Raw genomic sequence first — 16,338 nt, 5'->3', positions numbered from 1 at the left:
GGCCACTGACTGTCTTAAGGCCCCAGCAGGAATTGGTTTCCAGGATCTCATTGCACACCTGCTGATTATTACAGCGTGTAATGCAGAAAGCCCAGTCACAAGGTCAGGAGAGTTTACAGCCTTGCCAGACAGTAGAGCAAGTGTGTGCCTGCTTGGCTGGAAAGACTGATCACCCCTGGAGATTCAAGGTCTTTTCCTCCTCCTTGAACTAATGAAAATGGCCAAAGAGTTAAAAATCTGCACGACTGAGGCTTTGGGGTTTATATACTACACAGCACAAGTGTCTCTGAGGCATTATGAATGGAGAAGAAGTTTGGGCCAATGGTACAGAGAACACGGGAGCATGGCCACACTACCCTTGTGACACCTGCAATGACTGGGAGAGGGCCAGACTGAAAACAAGGGTGTGAAACAGAAAATACTTGGAGGTGCCCTGTCATTCAAAACATCCCTAGAAGGTGGGCATCCAGAGGAACAGTCTCACCTACTCCCACTATAGCCCCGGAGGTTTTGTAACTCTGTGTCGTTCTGATTTCATGGTGTTCTGTGTTGGTTTAACACAGCCTGGTTTTTGGTAGGACAGACAAAAAGCTGCTTGAAACTTCTATGTCTGGCACAGAGCTGGTTGCTGAAGGCTCTGACAATGGGCAGCTTACCAGCCCAATTAGACAAGTTGGTAATGCTTCTGTGATGACATATTTAAGAAAGGAAAAACCGTGGGAAGCTCTCTTTTCTTTTCCTGAGGGGTGGTGAGGCAGCTGCTGGGACCCATCCCAGCAGGGGCCGTGCAGCTGGGGCTTTCCTGAGGTCAGGACGGCGTGGCTGGGGCCCTCTGAGGGCCAGGACCACATGGCCAGGGCCCTTCTGAGGCCGGAGCCACTCTGGTGGTGCTGGCAGGGACCACGCGGCCAGCAGCGAGAGACGTGGCGAGCAATTCCCCGATGCGGAGCCCAGACGAGATCAACCTCTCAACTACAACTTACAGACACCAACTTTCTTCCAAGTCAGAGAAAAAGGAAAAGTGAGGACACGTGAGGAAAACCAACAATGGCAGCACCGTGGCCAGTAAAAAAAAGGAGAGGGAGGAGGTGCTCCAAGCACGGGAGCTGAGATTCTCCTGCAAGCCATGGTGAGGATGATAACACAACAAACTGTTTCTCTATAATTCATGAGGTGCGTGGAGGGGTGCAGAGATCCATGCGCAGCCCGTGAAGAAGAGTACTCACGCTGGAGTGCGTGGATGCTGAATGCTGTAATCTAGTGAGGAACTCGAACAGGGAGAGATGACCCTTGCTTTTAGAGACAGAGGAAGAGAGCCTTCACTTCCAAACTAGAACAGCTCATCCTTAAAAGACTAAACCCCATGAACTAAAATGACCCACGCTGGGCAGTTGAGGGAAGACTGCTTGGCCTGTGGGAAGAATTCACATTGCAGCAGGTTCAGGTGGGACTGCTGCTTGTGGAAGCTAAAACCATGCTAGAAAAGTTCAAAGAGAACTACCTCCCATGGGAAGGATCCCACGGCACAGTGGAAGAAACTCTTTTCCTTAAGCATACTGAAGAAAGATTTTTAAGAAGTGAAATACTGACCAAAACCCCATGGTTTTTTCCCTTGCACGGTAAGGGGAAAGAGGGAGGGACTGGGAAAGAAAGGTGTTCTGAAGATTTGCTTTGGTTCTCATTATGCTTTTTACTTTTAATTCTGTTAATAATCTTTTTTATACTGTTTAAGTTTTGAACCTGTTTTGCCTTAAAGTGGGTGGGGTTTTTTTTCAATAATCTTTATCTCAACTCATGAAAATTAAGTTTTCAATTCCCCCTCCTCTGCTCAGCTATAGCAAAAGAAAATAAGTAGATAGTTTTTTCATGGGTTGGCACTTAGCCAGCTTCAAACCACAATAGTCCTACAATAGTCCTACAATAGTCCTGCCCAAAGAGCCCTTCCCAAGCAAGGCTGCCAGTTGCACAAGACACAGTTGCATCCAGAACAACCCTTGCAAGCTGTGGGCATAATGCCAGCTGTACCAAGTTCACAACTCGCAGCCTTTTTAACAATAAAGGAAACAGTGATTCTTGCATGTATAGCAAATATGTCTACTGCACAATCAGTCCTTATTTAGCAAGCATATTTTGGAAAAGAAACTGTATTCTGTCATTCTGCTGAAGGGATCCAAACAAAATCTTTTGAAAACCAACTGACAGAAAAATTGAACTGATATGTGATCCCCCTTCCATAATTTGCACTGAAAACTGAAGAAAGCAATTTTAATCAGCTTTCAGAATGCACAAATTAAAGCAAATAAGAAATATTGTTGCACCTTCTCCAACACTAACAAAATAATCTGTTTTGGGTTATCATTGTCTCAGACTTGCACTATAGCAATCTATCTCATTTTTACGTAATTTGAAATGATGAAAAACAATACAGAAAAGCATCACATAGAAGGTGTTCATCAAACTGTACTGAATATGGATGAGAAAGTTTATATAATCAATAGTTTTTTAAAAGTTACTCACACATCTCAGTGGGATAAAAACAGGCTTTGCACCCGCCATCTTTACCATTGGCTCATAACAGTCATAAAATGGCTCTATTATTATTACCTGAAATGAAAATCATCAGTATCAGAAACAAAGAGTTTACCATGCATGATACCATCATATTTCTACATTTACCTTGGTGGTACAACTTGATAATGTTTCTGGCACTCCAGATGTAATGCTATAACATTGCAGAATATTCCTCCTTTCAGAGTATAACACAATAAAGCCCTCAGGCTAAGTATGATAAGCACTACGCATTTTTGACAACATACACAGGCTGTTCTTCTATAGTTTCACATTACAACTATTGAGTTATAATAAGAAGAATGTTTGAGTCCTACACACAGATCTGAAGGTGCAAGGTAAAGATGCAAAGATGGGAAATAGCAATGGCAAATTACTGAACCACAGCAGAGCTGCTCTAATTCTGCCCATGAAATGCCAAGATTTCCAAGTATCTAGAAATCTCAGAAGAACAGTTAAGTCCTCAAATTTTATCAGACAAAAATTCTCAGGTAAAGAAAGGGGACAAATTCAATAAAAACTGCATAAAGGCTAGACAATAGGAAAACAAAACAAACAAAAAACCCCACCAAAAACAAAGGCTAATAGAACTATTCCAAACAAAAGAGAAGTGACTATCAGAGCAACAGGAAAGCAAGATGAGAATACAATATACAAGTGAAACAAACAAAACACTGAAAGCAAAATACAAAAAGGTTTTGTCCTCTATGGACAGAAATATTTCTGTAAAATGACTTTTATTATCATTGTCAAAAAGGCGGACATAGTAATAGTGATGGGCCGAGTCATCACAGCTAGTACAGTAAACTAACAAGCTTTTCTGCTATTCATGCTGCTACCAGGCAATGGCCCAAAACAGAGCCTGATACACAATGGTTACCCAAACACCAACAATTCTTTGTGCCACCCTTAGTTGTCTGTTGCACACAACAGCCCACGTTTTCTCAAATAAGAAATTAGTGTGTATTGTGTCACCTAACGCTAACAGTGATAAAGAAACTTCCACAGATATCCTACGTGTGGAAAAAAAGGTATTTGTAAGTTGATGAATGATAGGAAGACATCCAAAGGATAGTCTCCTAATCATAGCTTCAGAAACCATAAATTAGATGTACAACTACAAAAAATCAAACTAATGGGGACAGAAAGAAGCCCCAACATTAACTTATATTTAGAAGTGGACAAGTAAGAAAAAGAGAAAGATTCTCATGTCTGCAAGTATATGTGAATACTTCCAATAAAAACTTACTTCATCTCCCTCTTCAATTAGTGCCTGTATTGTACTAAAGAGAGATCCATAAGCTCCCACAGTCACCAGGATATCTGTGAGAGGATCTATCTTTCTTCCACAAACCTGCTCATACACTTGAGACAAGGCTTTCACCAGTGATGGATGTCCCTGTTCAAAACAAACAAAAAAAGTAACTGATTGGTGTGTTCCTGACAATGTATAAAGCCTGTGTTTCGACTTTCTTCCACATGTATCAAACTATTATATTGTGAAATACAAAAATACAACAGTGTTAATGGCTGTTAACAGGTATCAGGGTTTGAACTTTTGCACACTAGGAAAAAAGAATGTTTTCAATTTATTTGTATCTACTAGGAAATTATTTTTCTATCTGGTGCTTTTTAATTTCTTTTGTATTACCACATCTCAGAGTAGGTCCAGGTAACCTATAGCAGAGCGAGGACAAGAAACAGGAGGAGAGAAGGGAATACTCTGACACCAATTCACCCTCACCTCCTTCCAAGTCTCTCTCAGCTCCTTTTGTTTCCTTCCTTATCTTTCAGCTAAAAGTATTTGGTGCTAGGGAGATCTTTTTATTTTATTTATATATGGCTGATAAACAGCACTTGTGATCAAAACATTTATTCATATAGTCACACCTCAAATCTCAGAGTACCATTCACCATTTGCATCCCCTCCAGGGACATGGCAGTTAACATACTCTCCTCAAAATGTGCAAAGAACAAGAAAACAAACATGTAACAAAGATCATATACAATATGGAAATAAGAAGGCAAAATTCTGTTTATTCAGGAAAACTGCAGGATTCCTACTTTAAAGATCTTTTTCTTTTGGGATACCTGGTAGAAATAGAAAACAGCTCATTGAGAAAATGCAACTATGTAACAAAAATCCTCTCAAATATTGAACATTATACCTCAACACACAAGGCATTAAATCGTGCATCTTCTGTAAACAAAAACATTACCATAAATTAAGGCTTACAAGTCATTGCTGATTCAAATGACAGCCATTTCTTGCCATGAGCCCGTCAGCAAGACAGGAATGCTGCAGCACCCAAGCCACATCAGGCCACTCTACAGCCCTACAGTCATTGAGAACTCCAAGTTAGCTGAGTCAATTATCAGATGGATGGGCATCATTCATTCTCATCCCTCCCACGTGTGCTACCACAAATACCAAGTACAAAGGTTGAAGATGGGAACATTAGTAAAAATTCCTCTTTAATTAGTATCTGCAGTATAATATATCTGTCAACATTCATAATCATCATGGGAATTATCAAACCATTTAGATATAAAGAACAAAGTGACAGAAATAAATACTGAATAATTGCATGTGTTAGGAAAATTATATTTATGCTTGATTTGCAAATAGTTTTAGAGAATCAGTCTGTAAATATTTGTCAGAAGGTAGACTTGACCTGGTTTCAGCTGAGATAGAGTTAATGTTCTTCTCAGTAGCTGGTAAAGTCTGTTACAGTACAGCAGCCAGACAAGACTGCAGCCTGTTATCTGTAACCTTTTCCACTGTGCCAAGGCTCCTCCAAAACCTTGTCTGCTTGGTGAGAAAAGACTTTTCAGATATCTTAGTGGGTGATAAACATACTAATGCTTAGCCCAGAAGTTCACTTAATTCAGGATATTCTTTGTGTGTATCTGACATAAAATAATTGCTTTAGTCTTTCAAGTCTACATAGGGAGATTTTTTTTGTTATGTGTTTGTCTATCTCTGTGTATCTCACACTTGCAGAGACTCTTTGTACATAGCTAAAGGTCCCTGTTATTTTGTGGCTTAACCTTAGACCTGCTGTGTCACCCTGGAGCTGCCCAGTGATGACTGGGTCATGTCTGGCTGTGGTTAGCATTGCTGGGTCTGACCTATGGATTGACTTCCTGGCTTGATCCCAGGTGAGCTGGGCTGCCTCAGCCAGTATCTCTGGGCATGCCTTGCTCCCTGGGGCCTGGCTGCCCAGACTTCCACTCTGCTCACTGCGAGAGCTTGTCCTTTAGCAAAGTGCTGGCCACCACCGCTCCCTGCCACTTCTAATGCATGCAGACTCTCAGAGAACAGGCAGAGTTATGTTGGAATATGCACACACTGATGCCAGAACTACCAACACAGTTGCTGGCCTACTGTGCTCTTTTGCCCCTGTTGCATAACACGGTCAGCTAGAAAAATATTAGATAGAGTCCTTAGGGTCTTTTAGCAGTCCTGACATGATTCTCATTTGGGCAATACAGTTTATCACAAAACAGAATACAGACAAACCAAACAAGGAAGTGGTCATACTGAAACAGTAATAGTCCACTGGAATACCCTGCATTGGACAATGATAAATGCCACATACTCACACCTGGCTCAAGACACAAACTCTACAAGCCAGCTTACAGAATGGGTAATGAATATATTCCAGGGGCAAAAACTTCCTGTTTTCATCCCTTCCTAGTTTCCAGTGAAACTTACTAAGTTCTGTTGGTGAATCTGTTCTTGATCCTAGAGGTGCTGTCCCAAGTGGTATCAAGTATTTCTTTCTCATTCTCCCATTGTACTGTCTGATTTATGTTTACACTGACCAAAATCAGAGGTAAATGTATAACCTACATTCTTTAAACAGAATCAACTCCTCAGAGACAGTCTATCCCACATCTGCTCTACCATTTTGCTCTTGCTGAAGGATTCTGCCTTGAAGAAGCCTAGACAGAGGAACTTCAATAGTAACAGATAAGGCTACTAAGATCAACTTAATTTGGGATATAACACTATGATCTACAGATAAAACTAACTTAAAGTCAATTTTTTTTCCCTGTGGCACGTTTTCCACTGAACTTGGCTCCTCAAGTTCCACAATACTTACAAAGCCTCGGGTGTACTGGTTCAGTCTGTCAACTGCTGCTACCTTTGCCAGCTCTTCTTTAACATAGCTGGGAGGGGATATATCAGGAAGGCCTTGACCGAGATTAACAATTGAGGGATCTGCTGCCACTTTTGTAAATTCAACCCTGGAGGGAAAAACATCTTAAAGTTAACACACCAGATAAAATTATCTTTTAATTCATTATCATTAAAAGGCAAAAAAAAGTATTTCCGTTTGCCAAATTTACAGCAGTGGGAACAGGTTTAAGTACAGTGCTCACATGGAGAGCTGAGGGCTGAAATAATGGTAAGTGACCACAGGACTCAGAGGGCACCCAAGAAAAGGTTTATGTTCTGCATCTACAGAATAACGTTTCTGCCAGCAGAAGTGTGCTCAGATGTGCACATGCATACACAGTTACTCTGGATATAGGCAGAAATGGAATACCAGGCACATTAAACGTCTTAAAGGTTAAATTCAGCCAACTGAAGGTAACATTTAAACAACCCAGTCACCTTGGAGTGCTATTTTTAAGTAATTTTAGGCAACAGACTCTTTCCAGCTGCTTATTAACTGTTCCTAGTAGCCTGTAGGATCCTTGAACAATTTTTCCTTCCTCCCTTCACAGGTCAGCTTTACATTTTACTCTTTCCTCCCTACCAAAATGTTAACAGGATTTAAAAAACAAAACAAAACAACCCTCCCCCCATCATAACCCTCCCCACATAGCATCACAGTTCTGTCAAAAATGAATACAAATTGCTAAAAATTAGCTTGAGGCTAAATAATCAAAACACCTTGTATACATGTACACACAACTAATACAACACATATAAAATACAACACTAATAAAACAACTAATGTAAGCCCAAAATAATGTTTTCACCAACTAAGAAAATTCCATATTTATCAGTGATGGCAACAGTGCTTTAAGACCAATACCTAGAAAAAGATGTATTAAAAATAATGAGCTAAATTATAAAGACAAGTATAATGGCTTTAAAAAAAAATCTGACTTGCTTGGTAAACACAAATCAGGTGTAATTGAAATACATTACTCAACAGAATTACCATTTAAATTTGAAAATCAGATATACTACCACGCCCATGAGTTAAACTTGTCTTATGTGGTTTAATAGATGAAGAGAAGCCCAAGCCTAATACTTAGAGCTCAAAAATAACAACTAATCATACCTTTAATTGAATTTCATTCGCTGCTTCTGAACAGGTGCTAAATATATTCCAGCAGAGATAGCAACTGCCATGCATCTTATTATTGGCAATAATTATCTTCTTGAAAGAAAATACATCAGCCAAGGACATTTTTCTGAAATTTGAAGATATTTTTCTCTTACTTACCACACATTGCTATCAAGGCCTTCAATTCGTCTTGTATTTTTGTGTCTGAACGGCATTGTCTGCAAGATCAAAATATACAGACAGAAGGGTTTTGTTAAGAAAGACAATGTATGATATTGTTGGATTCTGCATGAAAAACCTCATTCATGCTTTCTCAAATATACTGTTGCTAGCTGAATTCAGTAGTTACACAAAATTATAGACATGTTCTTTCATCAAAGCTTCCATAATAGCTTGAATTCAGACTAACAAGAAAGTACACAAAAACGTCCTAAATTCTCATTCATCATTATCTAAATCCACTAAACTTTTAGCAAGGATGGAGGAGGGGCATAATTTAGCTCAAAAACTTTAAAAGATGACCTTAAAAAAAAAAAATAGTGTACATACTTTCTTTTTCTTTTCTGTGATACGTTAACAGCTTAAAGACTGCTATTTCTAGTCCAATTCCTGCTCAAACCAGTTTGGAAAGCATGCATTTGCAATGTAATTTTATTTGTTAAATTCATGCATAAGAGGAAAATAGCACAGACATTTCCTATTTTCATTCAGATTTTTAAAACTTTAAAGTATCTACCTTAGAGCACACCAAAACCACATCAGAACATATTTTTGCTGTATATTCAGACCTTAAATTAAGGTATTGGAGAACTTCTGTAAAATAGGTTTGCAATGACTACTCTATATAGAGGCAGAGAAAAACCTACTGATAGTTGTGATATTTTTAAGCTAAAAATGGAAAGGAAGTTAGGAAAAAGAAAACCAAATTTATTTCTATGTGCAAACAAAAAAGGTGTAAGTTCATATCTATCTTTGCAAACTAGCTTGATACCAAAAAAAATTACATAGAAATTACATAGTCCCTCAGCACCCCAGACACTCCAGTTTCTTTGAGTCAAGCTACTGATTTGTAGTTACTTTAACCACTGCCAGCTGTGGTATTACTACCAGGAAGATTCAAAAACTGTATTCTAGCCACCACACTCCAAGAAAATGTCTATATCTGTCTATATATCTGCCTATATCCTATAACCATTACACTCAAGTTTCAACTTTGAATCCATGGAAATGACTCCTATTAGAAACAGTATGCAGCAGGTCCATGTTTGCACTCAACCTGCTTACAGTTATGAAGCCACCACATACATTGTGATATGAAGAATGGGAAGCTATAAAATTATAGAGATACTTCTCTGCTCCTATGTCTTCTCAACAGATCTGATTCTGACCTCATCTGTGTGACATGAACACCAGAGGAATCAAAACCAGGACACCTCTTATTTGTCCTCAGGAAGAAAACATTTCAGATAACTAGACAGGTCAAGTCAGATTTTTTAACATAGAACAAGAGGGAGTTAAGGGAAAGTCCTGACTAGGTAATCTGTATTGCATTTTTTTAAAAACACACATATTTTTTAGAAGAGTAACCCAGTTTTACAGTGGATGTTTTGGTAAATATGATTAATGTTTGGCTGTACTTTTAAAAATACAAACAACACAGTACTACTTACACTAAGATACACACACACATCTTTTTTTACATGCTACACTACTTCTTGTATTGGAAGGAGTAAGACTCACCTTGAATCCTGCTAATTAACAATGAGAATTCTGTATGCTGCCATGAGTAAATTTGTTCCATGGACAACTACTTCTTAAATTGCTTCAATTTGCTAAAAGCTAAAGGCTTATCAACTGCAGGACTTTTATAATTAACTATAATATAAATCTTAACTGCACTGAGTAACCTTCCCTAGCTAAAAATGTATTGACAATAAAATAAGCCTTCACCTTACTGTTCCATACTATATAAGTTTAAATATTTAACAATACAAGTCTTTCTGTTTCTTTCTTTCTTGTGCCTTGGAACTAGTTTTAAAACAGAATAGCAGGACCTGCATTAGTTTTCAGGTTTTCACAGATTCAGGTTACAGTAGGGTTCAGGTCAACCTCACTACTTTGGGGAAGCCAAGTAATTAACTGAGATTTTAAAATGAAACCGTCAATGGCCTTCTTTTTCCCAGAAGGTCATGACAAATGTTAAGAGTTTTTTTTTTTCTTTCAGCCCAGTTATGTCATCACCTGGTAATCTCCAAGTCATTTCTAGGTGCAGGGCTAGGATTTCCATGAGTCAAAGATGGGTGTTATGCAGGAAAGGTAGGTCATCATCAAGCTCTAACTGACCTTCTACTTTCCCTAACACTTTCTAACAAGGGAAGCACCTGATAGAAAGCCAGGTGCTGCTTGTATTTATCTTTTTGCTTAATACAGAGAAACTTGCAATGAAATTGAATGGTAATAAGTTTAATAATGTTGGAAGCAAATACTCTTACATGGTACATAAATGAATTGTAGAATTCAATGTCAAAAGCTACAACTTAAGCCAACATCTTAAGAAAAATAAAAATTAAAAAAAATCAAAACACATTTGAGGATATTTAATGTGACTATCCAACTCAATTAAATAGAATAGAAATACATACAGCATATGAAAAACTGACTCAGGCAAAAGCTGACCTGCAAAGTGGCTTGCACACTAAAAGAAACTTTTCATACGGACAAAATATGTTACAACTGTCCAGTATAATGATTTAAGCATCTGTTCTGAAGGATCTGGTACGTGCCTTAGTTGACCCAATTTGCTGACTAGATGAACTGGGAACACAATTTACATTCCAGTGTTCTATATGGAACACAGAGTGTCACCTCCAACTGCCTGCCATGTTTCAAAGCTGTTTTCTCTCAAAAAAACTGGAAGACTTAAAATGAAGTTACACAATCTTATAAGCAGTTAAGATGGGAAATTGAGAAGATTCTATATATAAAATTAAGTTTGAGGTACTTATAGACCCCTTGTTATTGCAGCATCAAGAAGCAACATTAGTCTCATATCATTAAAGGAAAACTGAGATAAAAAGAAATAAATTGTCTTACCAAAAGCCTGTGATAAAGCTGAGACTGAACCTGTCTCCTGTTTCTCAAGCTTCTCTCTAAAAGCTAGGCAATCTTTCTGATGTGATATGTGCTAGATGTGACTTTAAAGACTGAAAAGGATACACAAAGCAATAATCACCAAATTCTGTTACGCTAGTGTGGTTAATATTTGACTGATTCAAATATCTTGTTTTGGTTTTAATAGTAAATGTTTTTATCTATAACAAGGGATAAAGAAAACACAGCTAATGCATATATATTTGCAACATTGCAAAATTAGTGCATCTCTAAAATACTGCATGAAATGGTTTTCTCTATGAAGCTGAAGGAATACTTACTGCAGAGGCTGAATGTTTGATGGATCTGGAAAGCAAATCTGTTCTTAGCTGGCATGTTCTAATGCCACGGCAACAGAAGTTTCGTGAAGCAAGAAACATGCCTGCATAATAAATAAGTGACCTGAAAAACCTTACAGATTCTAGGAATGAGTTCCTACACATCACTAAGCAATTTTAAGATAAGATCCTCTCCTCTTCCCTCCAGTGATTTTGTTCCAATTAAGTAAGCGCTAGTAAATTATTACCTCAGCACAGCTGTAAGCATAGAGGATGATGCTCTCTAACTGACAGGGCTGCAAGATGTTTCTGAATGTCATCTCAAAGGAAGGTTTCTTTATTTGACAACACTGATCTTCTTTTCTTTGAATAACAACTAAGATTAAATGAAATTCAAGCTTCAAAGTCTCTGTTAGAATTCAAGTGAAAATGTGTTTGTGTAATAAAAATTGCTATTAAATTTGCCAATATAGACAGAATAGAAAAAGAGATGAATTTTTAAGAAGTTACACATCTTTAAAACTGGTCTCCATTTCCAAGTCATTTCAAATCAGGTATGCTGAAATCAGGATAATTAAGATCACCAGTCACACTGGAGAAGGAGGCCTATGCACATTATGTAACTACACTAAGTTTTGTCACAGTGCCTTGGCAAACATTAAATATCTCCCATGGCTGAAAACAGCTAGAAAATACATTCTCTGTAGAGTAACAGATCGTTCACTGACTGGAGAAAATGTGTCCTGTTAATTAATAACTATAAAAAAAGAAGTAAGAACTGGTACTTCGGGCAACTATTTCCAGAAGATATTTTAAAACATAAATATTAGACGACATTGCCACAATGACTGGAATGTGTTAGAAATCTGTAACTCATAAATCTATGCCAGAAACACAGCGGCCATAGTATTATTAATTAATATTAATTATTCACTTTGTTTTCCATAGTTTACTCATTAAAGGCTATATAACTCCTGTTTCCACCCTGACTTGACTACCTGAGAAGGGGAAGAGAACAACAAAAAAATACTATTTTTATTAGAAACAAAGGAATGCCATTGCCTCTTAAAATAATACCGTGCAAGCCTCGCAAACAGAAGAAGTTAAATTGATACCACAGTAAAATATTATGTTTTCATTAAGAATGCTTTTAGTCCAACAAGAAAGTGTCCTTTACACTTATTAATTAATAGAAATGGCCAATCAAAGATGCCTCATTGAATAAGTTTTAAAAGTCTGCTGAGTTTGCCTTTCTCTTAATCCAGTGCTACAAACTCAGTCTCACTTCTGAAATTAGGGTCTTTCTCACACAGTACTGAGTAGTGGCTAACTCAATTAGACCTTCAAAAATACCCCCATAATCCCATATTATTTAGCAATCTGCAAGTAAACAGTTGATGTTCATTTACAAGAAGAAACTCTGCTAGTCTGAGGACTAACAAAAGTAAACGACAATTAAATCTTTGACACTAATCAGCAGATACTCTGAAAGACACAGGAGAAACACATGTTTTTAAAAGACCTGAAAATCCATTTTAAGTGACTTCTAATAATACCACTTAGCATATTCAAGGTTATCTTTGAGAATAACTATGCAAAATGAAAAAGATTATGAATCTCTCTATTTCTCTCCGTGTTTAAGCTTACAAAAACTACTTGTGTAACATACTGATACTATCTTAAAACACGACCATGACAATGGTGCTATTCCCCAGGGTCAGACCAAAGACAGCATTACTCTTGCAGCCTGCTGTGAACACTTGCAGTAGTTATTTAGCAGAGAGAGACAAACATGCATATCTTTGCCTGTTTCATTTTGTATTGAGAAATAGAAAAATTAAATAAAAAACTTGCAAGCCTTACATGCAAAACTAACTTGAAAGTTTTGTAAGAAAAATTATTGACAGTTGTAAATATTTCCAGCATTAGCGCCATGGTGCACAGAAAAACAGAACCATTGTTCGACACAAGGCAATCATACAAAAGTGCCCCACGGCATGAGCAGCAGCAGACCTGTATAACTGTGGCGTGGTCAACCTCTGCAAGGACCTAAAATACCTGAAGAAAAAATTATAATCACTTTTAATACCAGAGAAATGTAGAAACTGAGAAAACTTTATGAGGAACATAATGGAAAAGACTTTGCTCAACAGGCTCTGTAAGAAAGGACATTGGCATGTAACACTTCTCCTGCCGTTTCTATCTTTGTGACACTTTTCCAGTGAAAACTGAACAGCATTTGTTCAGAACCGAGAGACAAGACTACTGGCCATTAAATGAAAAAGCCTCCTATAAAATACTTCTATGACTTTTTTTATTTCTAAAAATGCTTCTATATGCTTCTATTCTAAAAATTCTTCCCTCATCTGTAACTGAGTCCCTCCACTTAAGCTACTCTAGGATGTAAAGGGAAAGGCCTCCTTAATATAACCAGATACTCTACCACACACTGATCTCAAAAAAAAAAAAAAAAGAAGCAAGGCCTACTCATTTTTTCCAAACACACACATTCCCACTATAATTTTATATGGCATGTTAAGACATACCACAGGCTAAAGAGAATTATTTCCTGTTACTTCTAGGATGCGCTCTCAATGATTACCCCTCTACGTGTTTTAACACAACCAAGTATGTGTAAGACACATCAGTGAGATGGTTTATAATGTCCTAAGCTAAGTTTTTATCATTGGGATACAAAGTTTCTTCAAGATCAGTGAAGTTACACAATGCTGGGCAGCTACAGAAGTACTGCAAACCCCTTTTCAACTCTCCAAAATTTGTCAGGTTCCTCAAACACAGAAAATGCACTGATCTTTGTGGGGGAATTAAAGGTAATATTAATTTCTTTCTTAGTCTTATTAATGTTTCTTTTTTCAATTTTGGAGCCAGACATCAGCTTTTTGGCCAAGAGTCATGTCTGCTAAACTCAGAAATTAAATTAGGAATTCTTTTCATCCCATTTAATTTTCAGTGCTCTGAAGCATTCATGTAGTCAGTCCTCCTGGAATTCAGGCTTGCATATCCGTAGAGAAAACAGGAAAATTAACATGTTAGAGGAAAAGGGATAACAAATGACTACTCCTGCAGCTTTCTGTATTTTTAGGGGAGTAAGACGCAAGCAAGGCTACCAGAAAGGTCAGTGCAGTAAATGTTTTTTAGTGGGACTAGTAGGAAGACACATTCTGGTTGCTAATGGGGTTGAAACTCAGGTTTGGTGACTTAAACTAGACTGGAAGATACAGTTGGATTTTGTAATGGGAAGTATATGTATACATCTGTGTACTAACAATTATTTAGTTCATGCTGTGCTTTATAACTGTTCCAGCACAGATACAATCTCTGAGCTGTAGGCTCTTCTGCTCCCTTCACAACTGCCCAACCTCCTGGTCACACAGCACTCTGACCTTGGGATGCTGCTGAACCTCTGGGGCATTTTATGAAATGTTAAAATTTTGTAATTAGTTGATTATTCTCCTTTGAAACAAAAGGCCAAATGCTGCTGTTCCTTCATTTTTTAGTTTCAGTTATTCCATCTCTATAAAAACCATGTCACAGAGCTTCAACAACTTTTGGTTAGACTGCTTAAGCTGCTGCATTTTTTCACGTAACAAATAGTCTCACTTTACAAGTGACAAACTTTACTAGAAACACTGAAAGCCTGTCTGCCACCACAACGTTATAATGTAAATATAATCCCTATTATGTTTGTGTTGTGCTTAATATTTTTTGCATATGCAAACCTAGAAAATGTTACACCTTAGCTAAATGCTGTCAAGCCTTTGAAGGACTGTCTCTTACTGTCTAGAGGACGAAAGCCTCGGAGAAAGAAAAGGTGCCAGCTTACCAGTAGAGGCCTCTCCAGAACTTTTTTCCCTACCATCTATAAGCAACAGATGGCTTACTGGGCCAAGAGAACTGTTGTCAAAATCACTGTACTCAGGGAAGCTGGGCAAGGGCACTGAACTTAAAACCTGCTGTATGAGAAAGATTTATCATAGTAGTCAACATTTTGTCATTTCTTCTTCCATAATCTACAAGGAATGGAGCAAACTGTGTGCAGAGAAATAAATTTTACCATATGGATTAAGGAAAGGGATGAGGTTGTGGGGGTTTTCTCATACTTTTTTCCCCCTCGTAGAGCAGCTCTACCATTTTGCCGCTCTGTGTTGCACTTACGCTCCCACCCACGCGTGTCTTCAGCCTGCAGCACTTCCCGTGTGCAGCACAGAGCTGGGGAGGCCGGAAGCTGCCGGGCACCAGCACCGCCCGCCCTCACCCACAGGCCCCGCGGTCAGCGCGGGGGTTCCTCGGGCCCGGCCCGGCCGCTCCGCGGGACAACAAGCGCGGCCACCCCGAGCTCGGGCTGGGAGCCGCCTCCCCCGCAGGCGCTCGGCAGAGAGAGGCGCCGAGGGCAGCGCCTCCGCCCCGGCCGGCGCCGCCACACTCACCGCCCCAACACCGCCTCCGCCGCCCGCCGCGATCGCTCCCGATGGGGAGGGGCCGGGGCCGCCCGTCCCGCCGCTCTGAGGGGCGGAGAGCGCCCATCCCTCCTGTTCCGCCAGTCCCGAGGCCCGGAGAGCGCCCGTCCCTCCTGTCCCGCTGCTGTGAGGGGCGGAGAGCGCCCATCCCTCCTGTTCCGCCAGTCCCGAGGCCCGGAGAGCGCCCGTCCCGCCCGTCCCTCCGGTCCCTCCGTGCGGGTGAGGAGCTGCTGAGGGCGAGAGGTCTGCGCGTAGTGAGGCGCAGCGACGGGGCTGAACCAAGGCTTAGAAATGTCTCCCCGATACCAAGTTGTGGTGGGTTTTGGGAGTTTTTTTGGGTCAGAACTTGAACTAAGATTTTTTTTCTCATCTCTTCGTGCTCGACATCTTGGTATGGAGTTACATACTCACATGTACGTAGCATCTCCCAAGTAATGTAGAACTTGGCGCTCTGTTGGGTTAAACTGGTCCGGCTGGTTGCCTTCTTTGGGCTTTGGTCTTTCTGGAGGGAATAAAGTATCAAAATCGTAAACAATTATCTCATGCCTAAGTTAA

General features: G+C 39.3%; 1 protein-coding gene across 9 annotated transcripts in view; it reads right to left on the bottom strand.

Annotated features, from left to right (window-relative positions):
* Positions 1 to 15,865, bottom strand: part of KYAT3 (kynurenine aminotransferase 3) — a 28,030-nt gene extending 12,165 nt beyond the window's left edge. The window contains exons 1-7 of one of the 9 annotated variants that reach the window (XM_069022873.1): positions 15,754 to 15,798; positions 13,319 to 13,363; positions 11,309 to 11,409; positions 8,037 to 8,095; positions 6,678 to 6,822; positions 3,818 to 3,967; positions 2,518 to 2,604 (exon numbers count right to left, since the gene is read on the bottom strand). In XM_069022873.1, coding sequence (XP_068878974.1) covers positions 2,518 to 2,604; positions 3,818 to 3,967; positions 6,678 to 6,822; positions 8,037 to 8,095; positions 11,309 to 11,407 — 540 coding nt within the window. In that variant the 5' untranslated portion in view covers positions 11,408 to 11,409; positions 13,319 to 13,363; positions 15,754 to 15,798. Of the gene's footprint in view, positions 1 to 2,517; positions 2,605 to 3,817; positions 3,968 to 6,677; positions 6,823 to 8,036; positions 8,096 to 9,617; positions 9,642 to 10,118; positions 10,220 to 10,970; positions 11,072 to 11,308; positions 11,410 to 13,168; positions 13,284 to 13,318; positions 13,364 to 15,149; positions 15,240 to 15,753 lie in introns of those variants that run through there. The other 8 variants (XM_069022874.1, XM_069022872.1, XM_069022875.1 and 5 more) reach the window with 8 other exon arrangements.
* Between the last annotated feature and the right edge of the window lie 473 nt (positions 15,866 to 16,338).

Source organism: Aphelocoma coerulescens, chromosome 8, assembly GCF_041296385.1.
Source record: "Aphelocoma coerulescens isolate FSJ_1873_10779 chromosome 8, UR_Acoe_1.0, whole genome shotgun sequence".
In the NCBI taxonomy this organism is placed as follows: domain Eukaryota; kingdom Metazoa; phylum Chordata; class Aves; order Passeriformes; family Corvidae; genus Aphelocoma; species Aphelocoma coerulescens.
Note: the sequence above shows the minus strand (reverse complement) of the source record. Positions and strands in the feature narration are given on the sequence as shown.